The 27,754-nt window shown below is 37.0% G+C and overlaps 2 protein-coding genes across 4 annotated transcripts in view; one reads left to right on the top strand and one right to left on the bottom strand.

The window, feature by feature from the left end:
- Positions 1–26,724, top strand: part of LYST (lysosomal trafficking regulator) — an 84,757-nt gene extending 58,033 nt beyond the window's left edge. For both annotated transcript variants that reach the window (XM_071549579.1, XM_071549578.1), the window contains exons 28-53: positions 1–153; positions 1,952–2,143; positions 2,673–2,851; positions 3,570–3,776; positions 5,071–5,247; positions 5,720–5,796; positions 6,573–6,761; positions 7,492–7,637; positions 7,712–7,808; positions 8,364–8,425; positions 8,784–8,839; positions 9,851–10,003; positions 10,342–10,586; positions 11,297–11,363; positions 12,267–12,423; positions 12,814–12,954; positions 13,360–13,577; positions 14,892–15,122; positions 15,806–15,995; positions 16,907–17,043; positions 17,728–17,826; positions 21,273–21,412; positions 21,699–21,796; positions 22,800–22,956; positions 23,169–23,240; positions 24,609–26,724. In XM_071549579.1, the coding sequence (XP_071405680.1) occupies positions 1–153; positions 1,952–2,143; positions 2,673–2,851; positions 3,570–3,776; positions 5,071–5,247; positions 5,720–5,796; positions 6,573–6,761; positions 7,492–7,637; positions 7,712–7,808; positions 8,364–8,425; positions 8,784–8,839; positions 9,851–10,003; positions 10,342–10,586; positions 11,297–11,363; positions 12,267–12,423; positions 12,814–12,954; positions 13,360–13,577; positions 14,892–15,122; positions 15,806–15,995; positions 16,907–17,043; positions 17,728–17,826; positions 21,273–21,412; positions 21,699–21,796; positions 22,800–22,956; positions 23,169–23,240; positions 24,609–24,747 (3,779 nt within the window). In that variant the 3' untranslated portion in view covers positions 24,748–26,724. The remainder of the gene's footprint in view (positions 154–1,951; positions 2,144–2,672; positions 2,852–3,569; positions 3,777–5,070; positions 5,248–5,719; positions 5,797–6,572; positions 6,762–7,491; positions 7,638–7,711; positions 7,809–8,363; positions 8,426–8,783; positions 8,840–9,850; positions 10,004–10,341; positions 10,587–11,296; positions 11,364–12,266; positions 12,424–12,813; positions 12,955–13,359; positions 13,578–14,891; positions 15,123–15,805; positions 15,996–16,906; positions 17,044–17,727; positions 17,827–21,272; positions 21,413–21,698; positions 21,797–22,799; positions 22,957–23,168; positions 23,241–24,608) is intronic.
- Positions 1–27,754, bottom strand: part of EDARADD (EDAR associated via death domain) — a 405,148-nt gene that overhangs the window by 259,102 nt on the left and 118,292 nt on the right. The gene's annotated exons all lie outside the window — the stretch shown is intronic.

Below are 27,754 nucleotides of genomic sequence, written 5' to 3'. Positions count from 1 at the left end.
ATATGGCAGTCGTTCTGCAGTTAAGAGTTCTTCAAGCAGCCATGGAATTAATAAAAACCACAGCAAACCAGGATGCTCAGGAGCAGGCCGGTTCAGCCCCATCGCCTTCTGCACCCCATCGTACCATGTTTCAAAAGCGGAAAGGCATTGCAGGTGAGCAGTAGAAGTGTAGCATTCTTATACTTTCTTTTGTATGTATTAGTTGATGATTCCATGACACTAGCTTCTGTTGGGATTCTCTTAAATTCACAAGCTGCTTAGTAAAGATATTTTTCAAGTAATTCGTGGTGGTTTTAATAGCCAACCTCACAGTAAGGTAATGCTAAAATCAAGCTAGTGCATGGAACTAACACAGCTGTGATGACTGCTTTGTTGCTCAGCTTTTAATTAGTGACCATCCTGAAATAAATACCTGTCAATCCAAATTGCCACTGCAGTTACGTGTGTAAAACCTTTGTGCAGTTCCAGCTTTAGCAGTAATACTTTCTCCATATTTCATAGAATCATAGAATCGATTGGGTTGGAAAAGACCTCCAAGATCATCGAGTCCAACCCTTGGTCCAGCTCCAGTCCATTTACTAGATCATGGCACTCAGCGCCACGTCCAATCTGCGTTTAAAAATCTCTAGGGATGGTGAATCCACCACCTCTCTGGGCAGCCCATTCCAATGCCTGATTACTCTCTCTGGAAAGAATTTTTTTCTGATCTCCAACTTCAATTTCCCCTGGCAGAGCTTAAGCCCGTGCCCCCTTGTCCTATTGCTGAGTGCCTGGGAGAAGAGACCAGCCCCCACCTGGCTAGAACTTCCCTTCAGGTAGTTCTAGCCAGTGATGAGGTCACCTCTGAGCCTCCTCTTCTCCAGGCTAAACAACCCCAGCTCCCTCAGCCTCTCCCCATAGGGCTTGTGATCCAGTCCCTTCACCAGCCTTGTTGCTCTTCTCTGGACTCGCTCCAGCACCTCAGTATCCTTTCTGAACTGAGGGGCCCAGAACTGAACACAATACTCAAGGTGTGGCCTCACCAACGCAGAGTACAGGGGAAGGGTCACTTCCCTGGTCCTGCTGGCCATGCTATTTTTGATAGAGGACAGGATCCCATTGGCCTTCTTGGCCACCTGGGCACACTGTTGGCTCATTTGATAGTTTGTCTGTCATTCTGTGAAGATTTTGGAGTGTTCTGGCTGGAAGTTGATTTTTGTATGTTTTATATAAATGAAGCTGCATTAAAGATTTCATAGAAGATATAATTTAAAAACCTGGCAAACACTTATTCCCTGTTACTCTGGGAACGTTTCTCTTGATGGGCAGCTTTTGAGAGCCCTGTCCATCAACCTAGTAAAGATGGTTAAAATATTTTTATGTTAGTGAATCTGGTAAGGCACTAAAGATAAATAGAAATAGTTTTTTCAAAAGAAGGATGTACAGTTAAGGCCTGCCAGTTCGTTTCAAGAAAAGTAAGAAATATGTTAAAATTTTACTTTTATTAGTGGCAAAGGGTATGGTAACAAAAGGTGTTTGTTAAGCTATTGGTATATCTGACTCATCAATTGTGCTGATGAACCTACTTCCCAATATGCAATATTTTGTTTTATCTCTAGTTTTAAATCCTTTATCCTAGTTAAACAGTAAAAAGAGGAATAAAAGTAATGTTTTTGAATCTGTTTTGCATGAAAATATGCAAGTTAGTATCAAGATCAGCTTTATTGTACATCTCATTTCATAGTATCACTTCTTGAATTGTATATATTTATTTTCAAATAGCTTTAAAAACTAAAAACAAGAAGGACAAGATGCCAAATGACACATTCCCTGTGATATAATAGATTTCAAATGTTTTGATTCTGTAAATTATGTGAACTCTGGAATGTTTTAATTCCGTAAATTAAGTTGCTGAGTGATTGAGTTTTTGTACATTTTTAGTAGAATTCTATTCATGCTTCTCTCCTTAAAGCCTCAAGGAAGTTTTCAGTTGCTCAGTCTGATGCTCTGCTGATGAAAATGCGCTCACTAGCCAGTGAGGAATTCAACATGATGATGCAGCGGAGAATGAGCCAAGAAAATCCTATCCAAGCCAGTGAGCCTGAGTTTGCACAGAGGTTACAGAGGCTGACTGTTCTAGCTGTTAACAGGCTCATTTATTTAGGTAGGATTTCTTTTTGGTTTGTTTCTGTTTTGACAGAGCCAATGCAGTGTTTTATTAAAAATGGATTCTTGATGGATTCTTGCCGAAGTGTTAGAGAAGAAAGTGATACTATTGAGACAAATTTTATGGATTTAGCTGTAAAGCATCATTCTCTCTGTGGTTTGTCTCTGTGTTATGTAACTGACAATCTGGATAATGTTTTTATCTGAATGAACTAAACAAGTTGTTTAATTTCTACATTAGTCCTTTCATGTGTTAACTGTCTCAATTATTACCTGAAGATTTAACTGCCAAGGGAAGCATCTGCTCTCTCAAAATGTGCCAGTTTGCCTGTTTCTATGAAACGGCTATTTGTTAGCAAGACTTAATGACTATGAGAGCTAGTTTAAATCCTGCAGAAGCAAGAGAGTAAGTATGGTAAATATAGCAGCAGTAAAGGCAGTGTGTGATATCATGACAACTAAAGCATCATAGGATTGTCTTGCTTCAGATGATGATACTGATCAATATGTACCTCTTAAATTTTAAGCGTCTACCGAAGAGTGCCTTGATGTACTGGGTATAACAGAAAACACAAGTCAAAGCAGACTTTCAGCATCCCAGCTGGAAGTTCCTGAAGAGGAAAGCCAACAAGAACTGCCTAGCAGAATAAACCCTTTTCTTAAAGAAATGGTCAAAATGTTGGTGGAAGGAGTCAGAGTATCCATTGTAAGTAATTAGATGTTGTCCACATTAAAGCATATTTCATATGGTTCCTTTATGAGGAACTTTTCATGCATAATTTGTTCTGTCCATAAATGTGCTTCTTACTGCCTCTCCATTCAACTGTGGCACTAAAACCCCTGTTCAGCTTCCCAGTTAATCTGCAGCTGTAGAGTAATAAGTGGATCTGTACTGAGTTTTACCTTTACGTTTATCCACATTTTGCTCATTGAACAAGCACACAAAATTTAAGTAGACTTCCATGTACTCTGCAGATTTGCTTGGTCTCTTAAACCTCAACATTTAAGTTTGCTGGAGCCCATAAAACAAGATCTGCTGTGCCTCCACAGATGGTGGAGACTTTGTGAGCAATTTGTGCCTAAAGTATATTTTAGAGTTGGGAAGGAGAGCCTTTTTCTTTTTTTTTTTTTTCCAGTTTTTGCCAAAAGGGTGAGAGTTGTCTTGTCACCATTTTTCCTCTGACTAAATATCCAGTTTAGCTAGGAGTTGCATTCCTAATACTGGCACATTGAGAAAATGCTTATTTTATTAGAATGAAAAAGCCCTTCTTTCATTTTTAGTAGAATGCCGTTTAACCCATAATAATCACTAAACTGAAATGAAACTTATTTTGGTAGATATTTGTCTTACATTTTGATCCTACTAACTGTGTTTATTTTGTAAACTTACTTGGTAATATTAAAAAGTAATTCCTTTTACTTAGGGCACCACCAGAATGACCACACCAAAACAGCAGTGGAAGAGAATCCTGTTGTCATGTAAGGACACGTTCCGTACACAGCTTGGGAGGCTTCTTGTGCACAGCTTGTCTCCTCTAAGGCCACTGCAAGAGAGAAAGCAGGCTTTGGAGATGGTACATGAAGTAAACTATCAAGAGATTTTGCGTGATTGTCTTAGCCCAACTTTGCAAGTAAGCTGCAGAATATTTTAAAGACGTTTCTGAAACTTATATTCAAGTTTTTGTTTGAACTTAAAACTGTTTGTGGCTAAAATTGTTCACTGCTGTTTAGCAATGTTTAGTGTAGTGACTGCTATGTGATGCAATTGATGTATTATTCTGAGGTGAAGTAGCTTTTTTAAGAGGCAAGATAGGATTAAGTCAGGGTGTGTTGGCTTTGAAGTGCATACAATATGACATGTCCTATGCAGTGGAGAAACAAAAGATGGTACTAGTTGTAACATTAAGGACTTTATTGAGGAAGCTAGAAATTAAGGTACCCTAAAAAAGCAGTTTAAGGAAGGAATTATTCTTGTCTTGAAACTCTTAACTCCAGACTTTCTGGTACTTGTAAGAATTGATTGCAACTAGATTTTAAGAAGCAGTCAGTCCTTAATCAAATCAGTACTCTATCTTTTCTTACTTAGCCTTTATTCTTGAAGTGGGATTGCGTGTTGCATGTTCTTAAGTCAAATAGCTGAATAGGCTGTCTCTGCTTTTCTGGGTTCATCAGAAGAAAGTTTTTTGGGTTGTATTCTATTTTAGTGCAAGCTTGAGAAAAAGCATATCTTAGAGCCATGGTCAGAAATTGGGTAGGAATGTTGTTATTTGAGATCTTCAGGAACTGCAGGAATGAAATAAGTTATGTAAGATATGCCACAGTTTGAGTCACTGTATACTAAGGAGAGAAAATATTTATTGGATTAGCCTATGGCACTTACATGTTTCTGACCACAGATAGGCTATTCAAATAGATTAACAGTTTTTATCAGGAAGAAGAGAGCTTATGTACTAGCAGTACCTTCTGTGGAGGAGTGTCACATTAAGTGCATTTATGGTCTGTGTCTGTTTAACTTCATTATCTGTCAGCTCTAATTTGATTAATCAAATGAGGTGCAGCATTGTTGGCAGGCAAAATTAGAAGTCTCTGGCACATGTTTCCTGAAGTATACACAAGGCTGCAGGACCTGATAACTGAGAAGAGAAACTTAGGTCTCCTGCAAGCCATTTGAAAACTCACAAGATGCTAGGGAAGGTTTTATCATGTGAGGATTAAATTCAGCATGTTTTTCTAGTTTTATAAAAGTTTGTCTTCAGTCATTAAAGCAGCCATTTTCTTTAAATTAGAGAATAATTCATAGAAGAAATCTGTGCAGTCTGACTAGAAAAGGTAATAAAGGTGGAAGAAAAAAGTTCTCAGTGTTGTATTGTGAAAATGAGTGACCATACATCTATATTCCCTTCTTTCCTTCTTTTCATCTTCTAGCATGGGCCTAAATTAGTGCTCTATTTATATGAGTTAATGCACAATCACAGCGATGGAATGACCAAAGAACAGCAAAGAGCAGTGGGAGACTTTGTGAATACATTGAAAAGCTGTGGCTATAAATGCATTCCCCTGAGCCCACGACCAAAACCAGATTTAATAAAAGCTTTGAAAGAGGTTTGTGAATAAAAACGTTAAAAACTGGGGGTATTTGAGACAATTATCTGTTATATGGGGTCAGTTTATCTGCAGATGGTGGGTTTCTTTCATGCATGGCTTGTCTTCTGGAAATTCTTTTTGAGTTCTAAATATTTCTGTCACATATACTCAACATTTCACAACAAGCTCTCAAGCTTCGTGGTTAAACATACTACTTAACCCAGACAAAGGCAGGAGTTCATAATAAGTTAATACTATCTCTCATTGTCAAGAAAATAATTTTTGTGATTTCTTGCGAAAAGAAAAATTATATCCAAATATAATGAAATGGCAGTAACTGAAGTGAAGGCTTCCTGGCTTTAGGCGCTGTGAAGATATCAGTTAAACAGTTTTGTCAGTCTTGCTTTTTTAAATTGGCATATCTTTTAGCCTCTCCTTCCTTATTTCATCCATCTGAAAATGGAAAGTAATATATAAAACTTCCATTCAGGATCAGAAGAAATATGAGATGGAGGAAGGTGTAAACAAAGCTGCTTGGGAGAAGACAATGGCTAATAATCGGCAGAAGTAAGTACCTTATTTAAGGGGCTGCAGAAACTCTCTCAGATGTTCTCTTGCAGCACTTCCCATTGCAAAGTTGCCTGTATGACTATTATAGATGGGTTTTTTTCAAATTAACAACAACACTAGCTTTCAGGTTTTTAATTTTACTTTTATACAAAGGTATATGCATTTTGATAGGTTGTGTAATAAGTGGTATAATAAAATATAATATGCAGGATATCTTTGAATACTTTTGTGAGTTACATAAACTGCTGCTTCTTGATGTAATGTGAGTTTCAGTATCTTGTGGTAGATTTAAGAGTTCTTTCTATTAATTTACGTTTCAGTTTTTGCCATAAAAATCAGATTTGAGATGCACACAGTGTGCTTTAATGCAGGCAATTGTAGTAGCTATAAAGGTCAGCTCAGTCAAGTCCATGCAGGTTTTACATTTAAGGCTTTACATTGAATGACTTAGGAGATTTAATCAGTGGTAAATTACTGTCCTTACTCCAGATTTTTATTGTAAGGAGTATACATGAATTAGTGAAGCATGCTGATATTTAGCCATTGAACTTCTGACCTGCTTGTTTTGTCTTGGCCAGAAGTAATAGGGGTTTGATGGCTAAGAAGCAAAAGGTAATCACGAATCTCAATTATGTAGGCTAAGTTGCTCTGCCTCTGCTATAACAAAAGCTACAGATAGTTACTGCAAAACTGCATTTTATAAGGCATTTTAGTGTCTTGCCTTGCCTTCAGTGTGTTTATTTGACATTTTAAAACACAACTCTTTTCCTCAGTCTATTTCAACGTCTAGATTCAAAATCTAAAGACATTTCTAAAATAGCTGGAGACATCACACAAGCTGTGTCTCTGTCACAAGGAATGGAAAGGAAGAAAGTAATCCAACACATCAGGGGGATGTATAAGGCAGAGCTAAGTGCCAGCAGACATTGGCAGGAACTTGTTCAGCAGCTTACCCATGATCGGTAAGTTTTCTCATTTCAGTGAAAAACCGAGATACTCAATGCCTGACATGTGCTTCTCATTCTACTTAAAGGCATGTGAAATGTAGGTGATATTAAAATTAGAATTACTTGTACTAATCATCTGATAGGTATAAACTCGTAAAATAGTTGATTTATTATCCTATTTTTTATGGTGAGCAGCTGAGTAGCCAAGTAGTATTTCGATGCCATTTAGACAGGCTGTTTAGTTATATTTTGCTCTGCCAAATGCAGTGAGGAGTATGTTGAAGTTTTCATATCTTGCATTATACAAACAGAATAGAAAAATGTTTTGTGGCTAATGTTATTCACATTAGCATCTAAATACTCTTGTTCTATATGAATTAGTGAACAAAGATGTTAAGTTTTTAACAAGAAACCAAACTATGGTATTTTGATCACTGCAGAAACAGTATTATGTCATGTTGGCAGCAGCTGAGTTTTCAAAATAGCGTTGGATGCATTGTACTGCTGTTTTCATCAGAATTAATAGCTTCAAAAACAGTCTTACAGTAGTAGTTTGTAAGAAGTCAGTCAGTGGAACAGCTCATGAAAATGAACTACAGAAATTCAGTGTTTTGATACTTTTTCAGAAGTAATTACCTAGTGTTCTGTTGAGTAACTTAGGCCTTTCTACTGGTTAAAGAACAAAATTAATAAGCACGTATGCTGCCTCTGCTGCTAAACTCTTAACACTTCTTGGTTTTCTCAGAGCACTCTGGTACGACCCAGTCTATTACCCAACTTCCTGGCAGCTCGATCCAACAGAGGGCCCAAACAGAGAGAGGCGCCGCTTGCAGAGGTGCTACCTCACTATTCCAAACAAGTACCTCCTCCCAGACAGGCAGAAACAGGAAGGTAATTATAACACCTTCTACAAGCATGTCTGCATTGTAATCACTGTTAATGCCTTATTTGTGATTTCTTTGTAGGTGTGATAAAAACTCCGTTGTCTTATCTATTTGAAGACAAAACACATTCTTCTCACTCCTCTACTGTAAAGGACAAAGCTGCAAGTGAACATATAAGGTAAAGTTTGGATAATACCTCCTTTTCCTGACTTCTGCTAATTCACTGAAATAGTTATCACTTTTTTGTCTAAATAACTATTAAAAAAAATCAAAAACAAAAGACTAGAGCTACCAAATACCCCCTAGTGTGATACGCAGATGGGACTTCTGTGGGATAACTTGATGCGATATCTTATTTGTCACTTAGTACCACTGCGTGTCTTAGGTATCTAAGATCTTTCCATCAGTGTTCAAAAGCAAATTGTGTTGTCGTCTTCTCTTGCTTTTACCCTTGTGTTACTCAGCTCTGCAGTAGTGTCAACTTGCCACCTGTTACAGGCACTACTTCAGCCTAAAATAACTACAGAGAACACACAAAGAAATAAGTACAAATATACTAATGTTCAAGTCTAGAAAGCTGAGGTTCTGTTTTCTTTCCCCCTTCAGGATTTATACCATTAGTCATGGTGTTGAACAGCTTTTCTTCAGCTGTAGGCTTTGAGGCTTTTTAGTTTTAGGTCGTGACAAAAGGTGCATAAATCCATAAGCAATAATGCACTTTGAAATATTTCAGAGTTAATCGAAGATGTATAAGCGTAGCACCTTCTAGAGAGACTGCTGGTGAACTGTTGTTAGGTAAGTAGAATTTTCAGTCTTCACAAATACATTTTTTCTGTAAGATTCTGCTGTATATCTAAACCTGGCTAATTTTTTTAAAGTAATTGAGCTGTTGCCTGACTTCTTATGGATTATATACTTCATAGATCAATTTTGCCTTTCTTCTCTACTGTTTGCATGAGTGCTGTTTGGACTGTTGATAAGATTGCAGACTACTTGCTAAAAGATGTGGAATGATGAATTATTTTTCTGTCAAGTACTGTCTTGCCCATATATTATTCTTAGTATTCTTAAGTCCTGGATATGGTTTATATAAGCCTAAGATGCATTATGCTAATAGCAATATCATGTACCTTTTTGCACCTATTTGCTGCAGGAAAATGTGGCATGTATTTTGTTGAAGATAATGCTTCAGACACGATTGAAAGTTCGGTAAGTGTTAGTGCGTATTGTCCAGCTTTAATTTTTCCCAACTGGCCACGTGTAGCTTTTGTCTGCTGTCACTGAGATTGCTGCAGTACTAGGGTTAGACGCCTCTGGACAAGGCTAGCCAAACTGATTAGTTTGGTGTCAGTGTTGCTTCTGTTCCCCTGCTTGTGGAATCAGTGGTGATAGGAGAAAACAGGAAAGATGTGAGCGTGGGGCTGAGAGGAATGAGGAACAGGTGGTGTGGGGAGGCTTCTGCACCTTGTGCTCCATGCTGTGCATTCAGCATAGGTGCACAGAGTTTACTTTGATCTGAACCTGAGGTAACTTGCCTCAGTGGAAGCTGGAGCCCCAAGAAGGACAGACACTCACAAGTGTTTGAGTCATGCTGTGCTCTGCAGCATCTGATTCTTGAATGTGACTTTGTATGGGATGTTCTAGCCCCTCCCCTATCCTATCCAAGAGGACTGTGTCATGGAGGAAACTGCAACTGACTTAATCCTTCTGACATACAAAGGCTGTTCAAATTGCTTATACATCCAACAGACACTTAAAAATAATCAAGATATGGGTTATACTACTGAGAGCTTTAAACTGTTTTTACAGAGCTCTTCCTTGCTTCTACAAAACACACAGCTCCTGTGGTTTAAGATGCTCCCAACTGTTTTGCTGCTTTGACCTTCACAGAACTGTCAGAATTGGGATTCATGATAAAGCTTTGCTTGCTCTGGTTGGCTATCCAATATTTTAGCTTAAGAGCCAGTAAAAATATGGCATTGCTTGCTAGTATTGGATATGAAAGTGGAGCAGCTGAGGAGAATGAATGACGTTCTGCCCACTGTCTTAAGAGTGATGGGGAAGATTGATGAACAAAATCACAACAATGTCTTAAAGCATTGCAGCAAAATTAAAGTTTGCCTTATGATCTGCTATATGGCTATAAACTGGATGCATTGAAGGGGTTCTTGTTTGGAAAATCTGCTATTTAAAATAACTTTTTAACTGCAAATTCTACAGAGTTTTCATGGAGAAACTGAACCAGCATCATTTTCTTGGACGTATGAGGAAATTAAGGAAGTTCATAAGCGCTGGTGGCAGTTAAGAGACAATGCTGTGGAAATATTTCTTACAAATGGTAGAACTTTACTCTTGGCTTTTGATAACACAAAGGTAATGTGGCACCAATGCATAATAATACATAAAACATCTGACTGTGTCTTCATAACATGTATATTCATGCATTAGTTTTTATAGAGATATGTTGCATGGACTAATTAAATTCTGCCTAATACCTTTGAAAGAACTTGGCTCAGCTAGACTTGTAGACAGTCGTAGGCATGTTGTAAAACACATCTGATATATTAAGACATTGAAGAGTCTTAGTAACACTAAACATTATTCCATTACAACAGATATCTGGAAATTTGTAAAATGAGAGAAACTTACAAAGTCTTGGTAGGTTGAACTTTTTTTAATTGTGTGATTAAATCTATGGTGTTTTCTTCTAGGTCCGTGATGATGTATACCACAACATCTTAACTAACAATTTGCCTAACCTTTTGGAATATGGAAATATTACTGCTCTGACCCACCTGTGGTGCACAGGACAGATTACTAACTTTGAATATCTGACTCATTTAAACAAACATGCAGGCCGTTCCTTCAATGATCTCATGCAATATCCAGTATTTCCTTTTATACTTTCTGACTACACGAATGAAACACTGGACCTAAATGACCCATCAGTTTATAGGTAATATGAAATGTTTGGAACTGTTTATTTCCAAATACCTGAACTGATTATCCCATATAGCTTTTTAATTTCATTCTACTAAGCTGCACACATACAGGAATGGAACTATTCAGGGACAAGCCTCATCCTTAGTAACTTGGGCTTTTTACAAAAAGTGGCTGCTTCACCTTGAATATTGAAATAAAATGGGTGTGTAGACTCAAATGCAATGTATTGGACTTAGATTGGGTTAATAGGGATATGTAAAGTCCATAGATTTAAATAGAAGCTGTATGTTTAAATTCATATGGTTAAAGACTTCCAGGCCAATTAACAAAAATTAAATAGAAAACAAAATAATCTTGTAAGTTATTTGTCCAGGTACTTTCAATTACAAAATCATAGTCTTCATTATCAGTGGATCTGAGTGAATTGTCCCATCCTAATAAACTTCTATTGATCTAACATTTGTGTGCACTGTCTTTGCCTTTATAGGATGCTTCTGGTTTGACAGAGGCACTTGGCGTTTTCCAGCCTGTTACTGTGATGGGGATCTGAGGTTGCCTTTAGTACTAACTAAAATGACTTTTTTATTTTCTGTACTGTCTTGAAAAGTGTTTTCTTGTTCTTTTCATGATATGAAAGGTGTTATTCTTCATAATGCACTATTAAATGGCATGAATCAATGTTCTTATAGAAATTACAAGATATCAGTGCTACTTCTGTTGCAGAAATCTGGTCAAGCCAATTGCTGTGCAGTCTAAAGAAAAAGAGGATCGTTACGTGGATACTTACAAGGTAATTTGGATAACTTTTGCTTCTTGCCTTTGTCCTATACATAAATGACAAGGTGGCTTTAGTTTTTTAAACATATATTGATGGAGGAAAAAGAAACCACAAATGTAGTATTTCATGTCTACAGAATTTTTATTTCCAGTATATTTTCCCAGAAACATTCCCTGGGAATTATATATAGTATATAATTTATAACATGCTTGGAAGTTGTGTTTGTTCCTGTACCTGCAATCATAAATCAGTTTAGTCTTTCCATGTGAGACTGCTGAGGAATTTAATACCTTACATATAACCATGCATATATGTAAAGATCCCTGAAGATCAGGAAGATAACTTGCTGCTGTTTTTTTGAAATTACTTCAGTGGGGCTTGTAGCTGTTTTTTCTGTTTGATAACAGAAAAGCTGTTTTCACTCAAGTACTCTTATTTTAACATGCCCTGCTATAATTATAGTGCTTCTTGATTTTTTTTCTCTTTAGAATGTTTTAAAGGCTGTAAGAAACAGGAGCCTGCTAAGGAATTAAAGCATCTGCAGCTGGACTTTCAAGCTTGTCTGTCACCTTGGTCTAGTGTATTATTTGCAAATACTGTTTTTTCTATTTAGTATTGAAAAGCTTATACAATGACTCTACTGTATTAGAAAACAAGAGGTGGGGTGATGGGGAAAAGCCAAAGTAATAAATAATGGAAAATAGGTCATTTAAATTGGCTGACGACTTTAATACCTAATTGGATTGTGAAAGTGGTTGTGTGTCTTTGGACACTTCAAAGTGTATTTGATTCCAAATCACTTTTAAATGTATGTTTCTGAAAAAGTTTTAGGTTTTTTTTCCTAAACAACTTAGGCAAGCTCTCATTTTATCAAAGCAGGTTTGTGATTTTTTTATCTTTTCTTTATTTTCCTAGTATTTGGAAGAAGAGTACCGTAAAGGAGCACGCGAGGATGATCCAATGCCCCCTGTGCAACCCTATCACTATGGATCTCATTATTCCAACAGTGGAACTGTGCTTCATTTCCTAGTTAGGCTGCCACCTTTTACTAAAATGTTTTTAGCTTACCAAGGTAAGGTTATGTTTGCTTATACTTGCCTTTCACATCTGGGCCTTGTTCCAGTGACCCAGGAATGCTATATGTTACCCTATGTAGCATAATTTCTCAATTGCAAATAACTGAGTTGGGTAAAATTACATCTGGTATGGTTTAACAGTAGACCCATTTTTGAAATTATCGAGCTAGACCATAAAGCTGTACATCTTATATTTATGCCTTTGTTTCTGTAGCATAAAAAACTGACCTATACCTTGTAGTCCATGTCTAACACATAGTAGTTGAGATAAAAGAATTCTAAATGTTCTCAGCTAACTAGAGAGCAATTAACTACTTGAAGTTGCAGATGAGCAACTGTTAGTGTCCATCATTGATGTAACAAATTCAGTTTGGATTTCTTTACAGATCAAAGTTTTGACATCCCAGACAGAACTTTTCACTCTACCAATACAACCTGGAGACTCTCTTCGTATGAATCAATGACTGACGTAAAGGAGCTTATACCAGAATTTTTCTACCTTCCCGACTTTCTAGTTAACAGAGAAGGTATACTAAGAGGACAACAAACCTATACACCCAAACCAGTTGTATAAATGAACCTATGGGTTGAAACTGAGAACATTTATATCCCTTGGTTGACTATGCTAAACAGTAGATGTATGGGAGAAATCTGGCACGAATTTGTGGATATGCTTAAAAAGTTGATATGTAGGACTTAAGCTAAGTTTTTGCATAATTATGGTAGCAGGGCAAAGGAGTTTCCTATTTTCTGATTTTTCCATCTAAATGAGTATGTACAGCTTGAATGTGTTTCAGAGGGACTTGTTAATGATGCTGCTTTGTTGATCAGCAATCACTATGCTTAATAGTTTACTTTCATGGAATCCTATAATGGCCTTTTTGAAGTTACTGTTGACTAAAATGTTGGAATATTCACTGCTGTCTTTCTAGGTTTTGATTTTGGAGTCCGTCAAAATGGTGACAGAGTTAACCACGTCAATCTTCCACCCTGGGCTCGTAATGATCCTCGTCTGTTTATCTTGATTCATCGTCAGGCTTTGGAGTCCGACCATGTTTCCCAGACAATCTGTCACTGGATTGACTTGGTGTTTGGTTATAAGCAAAAAGGCAAGGCCTCTGTCCAGGCTATTAATGTCTTTCATCCTGCAGTAAGTATTTGTTAAGCAGTGTGTGTGTTCATTGCCCTTAGTAACTTAACAGGGGAAAGTTTGGTCTGACTTGCTTGAAAAACATCCAACATGAAGCAAGGTCCCTGTCTCATGAAATGTTGAAGAATAAGAAAAGGCTTTACCTGTTTCAGTGTGGAACTGATAAGATCCCAGGGAGTGTTGTAAGACTTGGTGAATTTGTGTTCTTCTTTCTTGCCTTGAGCTAGGCATGGGGAATGGTGAGGTCTGGGGTTTAGGCTTTATGGATAGTTGTTTGCAGTGGTATGTGGGTACTCTGTTTGTGTGTATCTGCTTCTATCTCATTCAAAGGCTTTTCATCTAGACAGATAGTGCTGCAGCTCTTGATATGATGAAAATAGTTCCCTTTGTCTTGAGCTTATTGTTTGTGTTCTTCACATACACCTTGTGTTCTGTCCCTCTTATGAGCTCTATTCCCTACAGCAAATTCAATTTCAAATAAGCCTTCATTTAGTGTAAAGAATTTCAGAGTTTTATTACTTAATTGTCACATGGATATTCTTTACCTTCAATACTTACTATCACAAAGTTTGCTCAGCCAGGTAGTCATGGCTTTAAATGTATTCAAATGTGTTCCATGGTTTTAGTGATTGTTCTGTAGTTGGAAAAGCTAATAAAACAGTAGTGTTGGCAGTGGTGGCTTTTTCAAGTAGTCATTTGAATGCTTCCTTTCCTTTTCCTCGTTCTGTGCATAAGTACCTTAAATTTTAAATATTAATTTTGCGTTTTTATTCTTTTTTCAAGTGAAATGTCAAGGCCTTTGTCAGTGTGACTGAGGAAAAGTGTGTCATACACAACTAGACAGGCATAAAAAAGACAAGTAAAAGAAGGAAATAATTTCCACTCTCTTAAAATACGAGGTTTCTTTTTCCCTCTCTACCCCCAAACTGAGCTTTATTTTTTGTATGCTCACTAAAAAGAGGTACAGAAAACACTCTTCCAATTTTTTTCTTTATTATCAGCAATCTGTCTGGTTTTGCTCAGATTCGTAAAGGTCTCTCTTTGACAGAAATTAGCCACGGCATATATGTAGGAGCAGCTCACATGATAAATCTTGCAGTGATAGTTATTTCCAGTAAAGAAGCAGTGACAGGTTACTGTTTTCAGTGGCTCTTTAGTCAGCACAGCCATTGTAGGATGCCTTCTCGTTGAAGTCTTAAGCAAACAGCTGAAGAGTCTGCCTCTGAATTTGCATGTGTTGCCAAAATCTTTCCCAAAGGCAAACCTGATGAGCTTACTCTTGCCCCATCTCTTTCTTTTTTCCTCCCTCTCTAGACCTATTTTGGGATGGATGTTTCTGCTGTTGAAGATCCTGTTCAGAGAAGAGCCCTTGAAACAATGATAAAAACCTATGGGCAAACCCCTCGTCAGCTGTTCCATGCAGCCCATGTCAGTAGACCTGGATCCAGGCTTATCATGGAAGGAGAACTTCCTGCTGCCATGGGATTACTCGTGCAATTTGCATTCAGAGAAACCAGAGAACACACTAAAGAAATAATATATCCAGTATGTAATTTTGATTTGCAAGATTGTTTCATATTTATATGCTGTAATTGTTCTACCCTTGGTTTACAGTTTCCTTCCTAAAACTGCAACTTGCTACTGCAACTGCAACTTGTACTGTAAAGAAAACACACAAAATTACTAAGTGACAATGAAAATTATTTTTATGCTTTTGTGATATGAGACAAACTAAGATCTGAGTTTATTTTGGTTATGGAAAATAGGTGTTGGAAAACATTTCACTTGAACAGTTATATACTTTTAGTGATGAATCCTGGAATCTGTGTGCAGTCTTAGAGTAGGGAAACACATGCTGTGCTTTCTACCGTCTTCAGCTTTTTTCTGCCTAGTGGACAATTAAACTTTCTTCACTTCAAACCTTTCTTTTCCCTAAGGACCAGTGAGAAACTGAATCCTTGCATTAGGAAAAAATGTGTATTTTTCACCGAACTACCTGAACTAGAAGCTCGCTGTGTCTGCCCATGAAGAAGTAGCAGAACTCCCCTGAAGTTAGGCTGATGGGACTACAGGGCTTCAAACTTGTCTTTCTAGTCTTTATAATATACTTCAGCTGCCTTTACCATGTAATTGCTTATGGGAAAGTGATATGAATCATTCTTCAGTACTAATGAAATAATATTTTTTAAAAAATTCTTTAATTTAAACCCTCTTTGTGCTTGTTTTAGAGTCCATTACCATGGATAAAAGGCTTGAAGTGGGGAGAATATGTTGGTTCCCCAAGTGCTCCAGACCCTGTTGTCTGCTTTAGCCAACCACACGGAGAAAGGTTTGGCTCTCTCCAGGCTTTACCAACTAAAGCTATATGTGGTTTGTCCAGCAAGTTTTGCCTTTTGATGATATACAGCAAGGAGCAAGGTATGAATTTGTGCTTATTCTCTATATGCACAGTACATATGAAATGAGTAAAAAAAAAATTAAGTTTAATGCTACTGTCATTCTCCAGCGAACTTACCAAATTGAGTCACTTTTGCCAAAGATTGATTTATAAGTCCATTAGCAGTTTCCACGTGTGTGGTGTCTTCCGTGGAGAATGGATTTTAGTTGTAATTTTCAATATTACAGCAGAGGCATTCTGTAATTAAGTTGATATTTTCACCGGAGTGATGACTGAAGCATGAGGATTTAACTTTAGAACTTGCCAGCAGATTGTATCCAAGAAGGGAAAAACAGATGAATAAGCATATGTGGCAACAGAAAAGAAAATTTAAGGGATGGTTTTCAGAGGCAGAGAATGAGAAAAGTTATCAGTAAAAAGCAGAGGTGAAGGATGATCTGCTTTCGGATAAACTTCTCAGGGGATTTCCTACTTATAATGTACAAATAAGTTCTCATAATCTCTTTTGTATTCATGATAATGTGTACTGGTGAAGGTTTTTTTAAAAACAAATGGCTTCACATTTAGTCAACAAAAATAAGTAACTCATAACTCTTTGAAGTTATGAGCAATCATTTCTCTAGCTGGGAAGTATTGTCAGCCTCTTGCCCCCTTCTCCATTCTCAAGAGGTGAAGCACTTGTTTAAGAAAACTTTGTCCAGGTTGCAAACTATCTTTGAAGAAGACAATGTTTATCGAGTCTCTGAAAACTCTTATTTGTTTGTAATACATTGCAGGTTAACTAGCCTAACAGGAAAATCTTATTTTGAAACTTCAGGGGGTTTGATATTCTAGCTGAAGATAAAGCATGAGCCTGAGGTTTTTATTGTTAACTATTGAAGTGATCAAATCTGGCTGCATATATGACACGATATGACATGTCTTCCTCCAGGTGTGAGAAGCATGCACAGCACTGACATTCAGTGGTCAGCTATCCTGAGCTGGGGGTATGCCGATAACATTTTACGACTGAAAAGCAAGCAAAGTGAACCTCCAGTAAATTTTATACAGAGTTCACAGCTCCATCAGGTAAACAAAAAAAAATCAGTCTCTTAGTCTTTGGCCTGACTCAGCAGTAGGTAGTCTTCCTTTCATTTTTCTTGGAGGTGAGCATCAAAACACAACTGTTCTAAACGTTTTTGATTTCCTTTGGAATGTCTTCCTCATGGCTCCACTGTATTTTGTTTCTGGGTGTTTTCCTGTACTAGGTAAAGATTCCTTGTGAATGCATTCGATTTTTGAATGAAATATTGCTGAGGATGTATAAAAGCATAAGTTCTGTGCCAGGAAAAACTAATACAGAAAATAGATGCCTCATATTAGAAGCAGAACTCCTCTGTAGTTTAGGATTCATCTGAAAAAGATTGTTAGGGAACATTGCATAATCTCTGTCACACGCCGGTGATTGATGAGATTCTGCCAAAACATTTTTGGCTGATGATGTGGCTGTAGATCTAGAAGTCTGCACTGGTTCACAGCTCGTTAATGGTGAATTCAAGGTCACATGAGATTTTCCTCATTACTTTGTTTCTAAAGTAATAACAAATATAACCCAGGACAGCTCTATTTTAACTCTTGGATTCTTTTAACGTGGATATTGTACATGGCTTTTCTTAGTATAACCAATAATTGATTTGACCAAATGCCATGGCATAATGAAAATAACAGAATAGTTTGTTCTAACTTTTCCTGGCTTTGTTTTGTCTTTCGAAGGTAACAAGTTGTGCTTGGGTGCCAGACAGTTGTCAGCTGTTCACAGGTAGTAAATCTGGTGTGATCACAGCATATATGAACAGATTCACCAGCAGTACGGTAAGTTACATTGGCCAAAATTTATATTTAAGGATTTAGGTGTATTTGCTATTAGTCTTTTCAAAACAGGAAAAGTGAGAAAAGAAAACTTATATTCTGGAGAATTTCTAAAAGAAAAAAAAAATCATATGGTTTATTAGTATTTACTTTTGAAATATCCTGTTTGATATCTCAGCATGTTTGTGTGTTGTTCTTAAGCTGTTGTTCACATACTGCTAGCCTTTAATCAGTCCTTATCTCCTGAGTGTGTAACTGGTTACATGTACAGCTCTGAGTGTATTCAGTCCAGGACTTGGAATTGAAGTTCTCTGGCACAATAAAGCTCCCTGCATTGAGTAACTTTTTCTATGAAGGAGACAGAGCCTTTTAATGTCTTAAATGAAACTATGGAATGCAATTCCCTGAAGTAAATAACAATTCAAATGCAGAAGGCAGTGATACTACACAGAACCAGGATGAAATCTCAGACAGTATGTATATTAACCACCAAACCTCTTTATTTTGTCGTATTCTCCAAGGGGAAAAGCTGTGAGCAGAGAAGACAGAAAGGAACTTGCATTACTTAATGTGTTAGTGGAAAATACTGAGAGACTAGTAGAAATTCCCTTGCTATTGCTTGCTAATACGCATGGTATGAAAGCATAAATAGAACTCAAAATTAATCATCTGATTTTGACTGAACTTCTAAACTTCCACGTGACTTTCTTTAGTAGTAACTTCTATTCCTCATAGTTTTAACAGAGTATGCAACTTTCCTAACACCTCATATTAGGTACATCTACAGGATTACCCATAGTGACAAATGAACTAAACGGATTTCTCAAATTTAGCTTGATAGAGATATTGGCAGATTTACCACATGTGTGGTATTGTACTCCTTGATGCTTTTGAATCACTACATTAGCATGAGCTAGAGAGAACCTTGGTATGATCTGCTATGCCTACCCAGTTTTTTTTTCAGTAGAGGCAAACAGCAGATGCTTAGACTAGGAAGAGGACAAACACAGGGAATTTTTTTTTCTTGGCCTTCCTCCAATTTCTGGTGATCTGCCACTCAGATTTCCTAAGCTCAGCAGCACTTTGAGTGTGAAAAATGAAGTAGAGCTTGAAGCCTGCAAGCTTCAGTCAGTCAGGAACTTTAACTGCTCACTGGAATAGTGAACTTGTAAATAACCTGTACTCAGACTTTGATTCCAGTTAAATTTTTTTAAAAACAGAAATTCAATATACTTGCCTTCTGCAAAGCTGAAAAGAAACTGTAGTTACTTGGGGTTACGATTCTTCAGTTCCTTGTATTTCATAAAAACAAGTCATTATTTATTGTTCAGCTGCACAGATGTTTTCGTGTTTGTGATCATCTTTGCTGAATTTCTCAGCACTGACAGTTTTACATGGCCCAGGCAGACTGACCTTGTGCCACTTTTGTAGGAAGGAGTCAGTTGAGTCAATTACCCAAGTCAGGGCTACAGGGAATGCAAATGGCCTTCCTGGCATCTGCTCTGTATCCATCTTGTCAGCTATCAGTGATAAAGTGAACAGTCTGCTCTAATGCAGTACTTGAAATGAATATTTTGCTGTTTCATGCTTGTATAAATGCAATGCATAGGCATAAAGCAGATACCATGTTGTTAATTGGATATGGTAATTCCAAGGCATGCAGTCAGAATTCAAAAATGCCTCCACGATGTGCTTCAGATGATCTGTTTTTTCAAACCTTTAGAATGGTCAAAAGCCTATGAAGTAACTGCTTTGAAACTGTGATCCATGCTGACAATAAGTCATACCTTTGAGAAAATTTCAGTCACATGTTTCTGGTTATACATGCTACTCCAGCCTTCACTTGATGACTGTTAGGGTTGTCTTGCAAACAGAAAGAGCACTTCAATGGTCTATTAAGGGATCATTGTAATTCTCCACTCAAGTAAGTGCTGTAGGCAGTCATTTGGGGCAACCAACACAAAGAGCTGCTCTTTTAAGGTAGATGTTCATGTTTTCCCACATCTAGATACTGTTTTAGGTGGGAAGTAATAAGAGCACAATGTTTCAGGCATGAGGTAACTATTTCATAACTTAGTAGAACATAGCACCACTTGTATTAAGTTGTATTAAAATTCCAGCTTGTCTCATTGCAATATTGTTACAAGAATAATAAATTGTTCCTATTAGTACTGAAGAAACTGCTAAAGGTGAATGCGGCTTTCAGTTCAGATGTTGCAATGCAGATCAAGAGCGTCACTTAAAGGAGATAGGAGGAGCACAGTTAAAAAAGGGTTATCAGAATCTATTTGTCATAAAATCACTAGTCTTGTTTGTTGCTGTTATGGAAAATTTTGGTATGATTTTTTTTCTCTAAACTGAGCAAGGATTTAAGAAGGGTTTTTATATGTGAGGTACAACACTGTTCTGAGAATGGCAACTTGGTATTTTCATAAATGCCTTACTTAAGTGAGATGCTCAGTAGCAAGAGCAAACTAGCAGGTGGTGTTCCTGTTGTCATAAAATATATTGTATTTTGCAGTGTTACATAGATTATACTGTCCCTGTTAGTGCAGAAGGATGTGTAGATTTTCTACAACCTATGAGTTGAGCATATGTATATTTTTCTCTTCTGTTCTGACTTTCAAGGATTTTTTGTAGACCTGCTAATCTGTATCCTGCACCCTGGTACAGAAATGCAGGTGATGTGCTCTGATATGTGAGGAAACAAGGAGAAAAGTGTTCCATTCTTTTACAAATATTATTCTGATCTCTCTACAGCAAGTTGTCTTAAATAAAGCATTAGTATTCTGATTAAGCACTCCCTCAGGTTCACCAGTTTTCAGGAAGCCTGAATCATTTTGAATTACGTAACTCAAGTGTTGTTTGGTGTTAAGTTTTGCTGCTTTAATTTTTATTAAAGTGCTAGCACTTTCTATATTTAAACTTGACTTCCTGCATGTTTTTCCATCTTGGGATCACTGACAAACTTGGCACCAACTTGAGGAGTTTCTAGTAATTTACTGTACAGAGAATGACAACTTCTGAGCTGGGTTTTCCTTTTATGTTTCCAAGTGCTTCTACAAGATGCTAAAATATTGAGAACTGTTATTTCAGTGTTGTGAGGAAATAGCAGTCTTGTAGAAAACAAATCAGCTGACTTCAAGATGTGTAATTGAGACAGAAGTACTGCAGTTCTTCATTTCACTTCATTAGATCACATCAAAATGTTTGCTTAGACTAAAGCTCTGGAAGCAAAAAGTTGAACAATAGGAATATCTATGTCTTACCACGTCATAAAGCATTAAACATAATAAAGCATTAACATCAGTTGCTAACTGATGATACTAAAAGCAACAGGAACCATTTTTTGAAATCTAAGAATTAAATCTGTCCCTAGGCTTATTTTTTCACAGAGACAATAGTTTTCTTTTTCATGACAGTTCTTGTTTTGTCTTACTGTTTTTCAGCCTTCAGAGATAGAAATGGAGTCACAAGTCCATCTGTATGGACACACAGCAGAAATAACAAGCTTGTTTGTGTGCAAACCATACAGTATAATGATAAGTGTCAGCAAAGATGGAACCTGCATAATATGGGATTTGAACAGGTACAAGTATATATGTAACTCTTTCCAGTAGGTTTCTTTTAAGTACTGGCTTTCCAGCTTCCGGGTATCTTTGCCCTTTTAATTGAATTTGTTCTGTGTTTATCTTATTGTGAAATCAAACCCCTACTAATTTTTCTAATGGAAGGCTGAATTTCTACAGTGAATATGAAATATACCATAATTGTGCAAATGTTGAGTGAAATTAATATAATTCTTTTTTATATTTTTCCTCAATTTTTGTTGTGTTTGAGTCTGAACTTTAGGCTTGTTCCCTTTTTTTCTTCAGGCTGTGCTATGTCCAGAGTCTGGCTGGACACAAGAGTCCTGTGACTGCAGTTTCAGCTAGTGAAACAACTGGTGATATTGCAACAGTTTGTGATTCAGGTATATTTGTCAGTCAAAAAAGCTGTTTTGACTTCCAAACCAAGTAAACCAAAATACCTTTGTTGTTAAATTAGCTACTGAGTGGGTATTAATCATCTGAGCATGCATTTGGTCAAACAGAAGCACTATTTTGCTTTCCTTACATAGTAACATAGAAAATGCTTCAGAAATTATTAGGCAGGTGTTTGAGTACAGTGTAGAGATACAAAGGCCAACAGCTTGATCTCTTTTTATAAAGACTTGAAATTTCAACAGATTCCTGGGGGACCCACATTCTGTGAAGTTGGCTGCTTTCATTTTAACAGAGATTTGTTGTCAAAGGTACTGTTCTTGGGGAAGTGCAGTGTATTACAGAGCACAGGCAAGAGGTATTAAAGGACATGGGGAAATTGTTCTAGCAGTTTCAGAAACCTGGTATTTAGGGGTTTAAACTTACATGGAGACTTTCAACTCCATTTCTGTAGCTCACAAACCATTTGTTTTCCTGCATAAGATTGTATTCTTTAATTAGTAAGGGACATGAGTTTCAATTCCTTTTAAGACAAAGCAGTAATTGGGTTATTAGATCGAATCAAATAATGCCAGATAGCCAGGTAAAAGAACTGTGCTTGCGACTTTTAAATATTTTGCTTAAAATGCAAGCCAAGGTACAAGAACCAGATGCTTAAAGTAGTTAGTATGAATTCCATCTTAGTGCCTTCCCTATTAGTACATGAAAATTGGTCATTAAGGGTATAAATTTATACAGCATTTTGTAAGTAAAATGTTCCATAAATATGATGTGATGTCTTCTAAATCACTGCAGTGGCTTGGTACTTGTTTGCTTCCTGTCACAGAAAGAGGGAAGAAGTAATTGTTTGCTGCAGCACATATCCTTCAGTCATTTAAGTCTTATGATCTTTAAAGAAGTTAAATTCTTTGCAAGGGAACACTTAAGTATTATAGACTTAACTGTGGTCTAGATTTATTGTTTTTAAAGATCCCATGCTGTGTTCTGTTGCAGTTGGAGGAGGCAGCGATTTGAGACTTTGGACAGTTAATGGTGATCTTGTTGGACATGTGCACTGCAGGGAAAGTATTTGCTCTGTTGCTTTCTCTAACCAGCCTGAAGGCGTGTCTGTCAACGTGATTGCAGGGGGCCTTGAAAATGGAGTTGTAAGGTAAGCATTTGAAATGTTTATTTATTAAAATGCTCTACAACTTAGGCTTACAGTCTGAGAGCATGTAGCCAACCATCATGCTGATATTTGGCTTTAAAGAAGGTGGACAAGCTGTTACTCAGCTTGCAGTCTTAGTTGTTGCTAAATAGGTTATTTTTATCACTGAAATATTTGTAAAATTAAGTGTGAAGAAAAATGGCTCTTTCTTTCAGACTGTGGAGTACGTGGGACTTGAAGCCAGTACGAGAAATAACATTTTCGAAGTCAGCCAAACCCATTGTAAGGTAAAAAGATCTTATGCATACAATAAAGTGGCATTTTGTTCCTGGAGAAAAAAAATAATACAAACAAAACCACAACAGAATAGTCTTGCATGTTGAACATGGATTTGATATGAAAACAGGAGGTAAACATCCATGTCTAAAAAGAGTAATGCAAACCTACTAATTATTCATGAAAGCAAAATGAGCACAAGTGTACTGTATTTGTAATGACAGTAATAACTAGGTTCTGCTGCCAGCAGATGGAAATTAGCAGGATTCCCCTGAGAAATGAACAATAGCTACTCTTCTTATTCTCAAATTTTAATATTTTTTCCCAGAATCTGCATTAAAATGAGTTGATCTTAACTTTATCATACTTAAATAGACAGAATGTTTCTTCCTCAGCATGAAATGAAAACACTGCATTTTTTTTCTCACCCTTTTTTTCTGATGCTGGAGGGAAATGGTGGAGGAAGAAGTAAACTCAGAGGAGCCTGGAAGCTGCCATTTTGGAGTGCTCATCTAGTTGGTTTTCTCTGAGTCCCCTTGATTTATATTAGCATAATTATTCTCATGCCAAAGTGTTTTCAGAACACAGTGAAAGGATAGTCTTTGATATCCCCAGTGGTAGAGAAGTCTGCACAGAGATCTTGGTCATGCCAGAATTTTATCATCTTAATGGTAACACAGTAACAAATCACTATGAAAAATTTTGGTTTTACCCTTGCTGAAATATTTAAAATGCAAACTACCTTTTTTTTAATGGAAAAAGATTATCTGATGGCATTTATTGTCTTTGTTATCTCCCTTAAGAAGTGTATTTCCCAAAGCTTGTTGATAGTGATTTAGTAGCTATTGAATAATTTAAAGTTCTCCACTTAAATGCAACAAAAAATAGATACTGACCTTCACGCTCTCTGACATTACCCGTGGCATGACTGGAGGGCTTTACTAGCCCTGTCATAGCTCAGGCAATGCCCATCTGAACAGAAGTCCTGTGCTGTGCCATGAAACCTGATGGATTTAGTTTCTGCCTTTTTCAAGTAAGTTCAGAGGGCCCTGAGCTCTGCTGATGAAAAGCCTTCCTTTCAGAAGCAGGAGGGGTACAGTGGGGTGCTGCCACTGATCCTGCCCCTTTCTTTGACCCTGAGAAGAAATAAGTAGTAAGCTGCAGGGGATGTTGAAAAGTTGACCAAAGCTGTAGTTCAGCCTGTTTGCTTACAAAGATGAATAAGCAGGTGTTTGCAAACATATCACTGCTAATGAATTCACTGGGTCTCCCCTGGCAGCTAATCTTTGTTGGCTAAATTCTCATGGGTTTTTTAATGTTTTCTAGCATATTCCATAGCCACATTTGATACAAAGGTAGACTATCTTCTTGTTTTTCAGCCTTACGTTTTCCTGTGATGGCCATCACTTGTTCACAGCCAATAGTGATGGGAATGTCATCGCCTGGTGTCGCAAGGACCAGCAGCGCCTGAAGCTTCCCATGTTCTATTCATTCCTCAGCAGCTACGCGGCTGGGTGACAACGGGTTTTGCTGCTAACTCCTGTCTCTGATGCACTTTAAATCCAAAGTAGATTCTAGGATCTCTTATTTAACTGGACTTTGGAGTACTTTGAATGTCTCTAAAATGAGTGAATAATTTTTTGGGTTTTTTAAAGGACAGTCGAAGGTGGTTGTAAAATTGCATATGTGCATGCACAAACTTGAAGCATATCCAGGTCAGCAGGAAGCTCTGGTCATATTCTCCAATACCAGCAAAGTGAGTCATAAATGCTCTAACATACAAGTCAAAATGCTGCAATATAAAACACAATGGTATTTTTTTAAATCACTTCTTGGACTGAAGTATTTAAAAAAATTGATTATGCTTATTCCCTCTCCAAGGTTATAAAGTATCAGCAGCATCAAGTTCTGTAAATATCTATTCAAGTGTCAGCATATGTATATCTGATTAGTTGAGTGTGATAGTATGGTTAGCTCTGGAATAAGCAATCCAAAATCTAAAAATCAAAGACCACTTAAAATTGCTTTTTTTGAGAAGCAAAGAACTTAGTAGGTGCTTTTTGCACCATCTTACAGTATTGTAATGCTAAAACTTGAGTTTCTGTTCTCTTTATATTTGTAACTTTGCCATCTTCTCTGTTAATGTAATAGTCTTTGCAACAGACAAAAATAAAATGTTTGTCTTAGTGGTGGGTAGACACCTCATGGCATCATGAAACAATGACCGGATCACAATGCAGAGTTAAGTCCCTAACTTTGTAGTAATTACCTATTGCAATTCTGTGACAGAATATCTATTTTGAACACACAGAGCTTACCTTCCAGAGCTCTAAAAAGAGGTGTTAAAGGCACAGATGTTCTCCTCTTCTAGTGTCATTCAGATTCAACACACTGTAAAATGTTTGAATCTAACTGCTTGAATAATCAATGTTCATAGGCATCAGATGATGTGGAAAGGTTTACACAGATACTGTGCAAATTTGTTATTTATTCCTAGGTGCTATTCTAGAGGGGAAAAAATAAGCCTCCATTGTGAAAGGCTTAAAAAATTTGAATTCTTAGGCCAGATGAAAAATTAGTACTTCAGTTGATGGATTTGAAGACCTCTAAACTTGACAGCATGAATGAGTGCCTACTAGTCATGGGGATGGTAAAACAAGAATGGTATGCAAGTCTGATGTAGTTACATTTTTCTTTCAAATTGCTTTGCTCTTTCATCACTGACATGTTCTGCTATTCCCATACAGTCAAACTGCTGTACCTTCTCATGTTTAAGGTTCATCTGCCTTCAAAACACTGTACATGAAATTGTCAAGTTGTGACAAAGGTGACAAACACAAGAAATCTTTCCACTTCTTTTGAAAATTCCAAACAGTTTTCAGAAAATCTTGCAACTTCCTGGTTGAAAAACTTTTCAAACTAGAAAAACTTAAGAAAAATGTTTTCATAGTTCATGACATAAAGGTGTGTTTTCAGTTCAGTTAAGCAAGTGGTTACATGCTGTATGAATAGAATTTTAAACTGTATATATTGTAGCAGCCTTGTATGGGATTGCTTCAGTCATGTTTTTCTGTCTAAATGTAAGGTCCAAGTACAGACCGAAAAGCTAAAGCTTCCTGGCTCATGTTGAAGTGATGTGCTTTGTTTAAGAGAAAAAAGACTAACATTGTGGTTATTGGGGTGCTTTTGTGCTCCCTGGTTTGGGGTGTTGCTCACAAAGGCTTATTTTTTATAAAGTAGAATTCTACTTGTTATAAACCAATATGCAAAATTGCTGGCCTTGTAAAGAGTGCAATATTATATATTTTTATGTAAAAGTAAAAATGATTTTTGAAGCAAGGAGTATTTATTCAGCTTAACATTCTGGAACTATTAAAATGACATTGCAATAGTGTTTCTGCATGTGGTACTGAAATTTTCTGTAAACGTCACATTCTACAGTCTTTGTATATACACTGTCACATTGTCTGGTAATAAACAGATCTTTGTACCAAACCATTTTGAGATGATTAGAAACATGTTTCTGACTTAGTTGCACCTTTCTTCTTTTAGGGATCTTTCACACCTTGCTCCAGATCAATTTCTGTGGTTCTCATGTCTTTCATATTTTAAAAATCATGAGGTGGGGAAGTTCTGTTTATGGACCATGTCATGTGGCTGTCAAACTGAAGGTGGTGAATGTAAGATGGGAAGTGGGAAGCTCTGGGCATTTCACTTTGCATAGGTGTGCACCTGTCCTTCCTTCCCATTGGATGCATGAATTGAATTTGGATGAAGTGATGTCTCTCAAAGCAGAGACCTTCTCCTTCGTTCCTCCTGCCTCCTCCCTGAAAACCTGTCTGACAACAAATAGGAGAAACAAAAAAAACCAGTAGAGAACTGTTATCTGTGAACTGAATTAAATGAGACAATTTTCTGCGGGAATAACAGTTTCTGTGAGGAATTAAAAATATCTTCCAGCTATTACTCTGGAAAATAAACTTTAAAGACCATTTTTGCATTTAAACTACATTGACCTTTGGAGAAAGAATTCAGAGAGTTCCTTCATATTGAGCAAGAGCCCTCCCACTCCCTACTTCAGGATTTCTTGATTACAGTTGCAAGATTTACTGTGTTTTGTGGAGATGACTTTAGATTCCAGTGCGGGGATATATCACTTAGCTTGCTACTAACAAACTTTTAGTTCACCTTTTAGTTTCTTTATGCTTTGTTTTGTTTAAAGTTGTATTGGGTTATTTGCCATTACTGCTCTGGAGAGGGGTCAGAAAGCCACTGATTTTGCATCTGGGTTTTTGTAATGGGCTCTGTGGTGTATTTCACAATTTTGAAAAAGGACTAAAAATTAAATGTGACTGCTCTGATTAGACTCCTAACTGTTCTGGACTACAGACAGAAAGTAGTTGTTTAAAAACAGGAGCTTGCTCACTGTTTCCAGCTTTGAGCTAGCATTTCCAGAAAAAAATTTACATCCTTATTCTCTAATGCAAATGACTGAAGCCCATATAAGCTTCAGTAGGGACTAGTC

This window comes from Pithys albifrons, chromosome 2, assembly GCF_047495875.1.
Source record: "Pithys albifrons albifrons isolate INPA30051 chromosome 2, PitAlb_v1, whole genome shotgun sequence".
NCBI lineage: Eukaryota > Metazoa > Chordata > Aves > Passeriformes > Thamnophilidae > Pithys > Pithys albifrons.
Note: the sequence above shows the minus strand (reverse complement) of the source record. Positions and strands in the feature narration are given on the sequence as shown.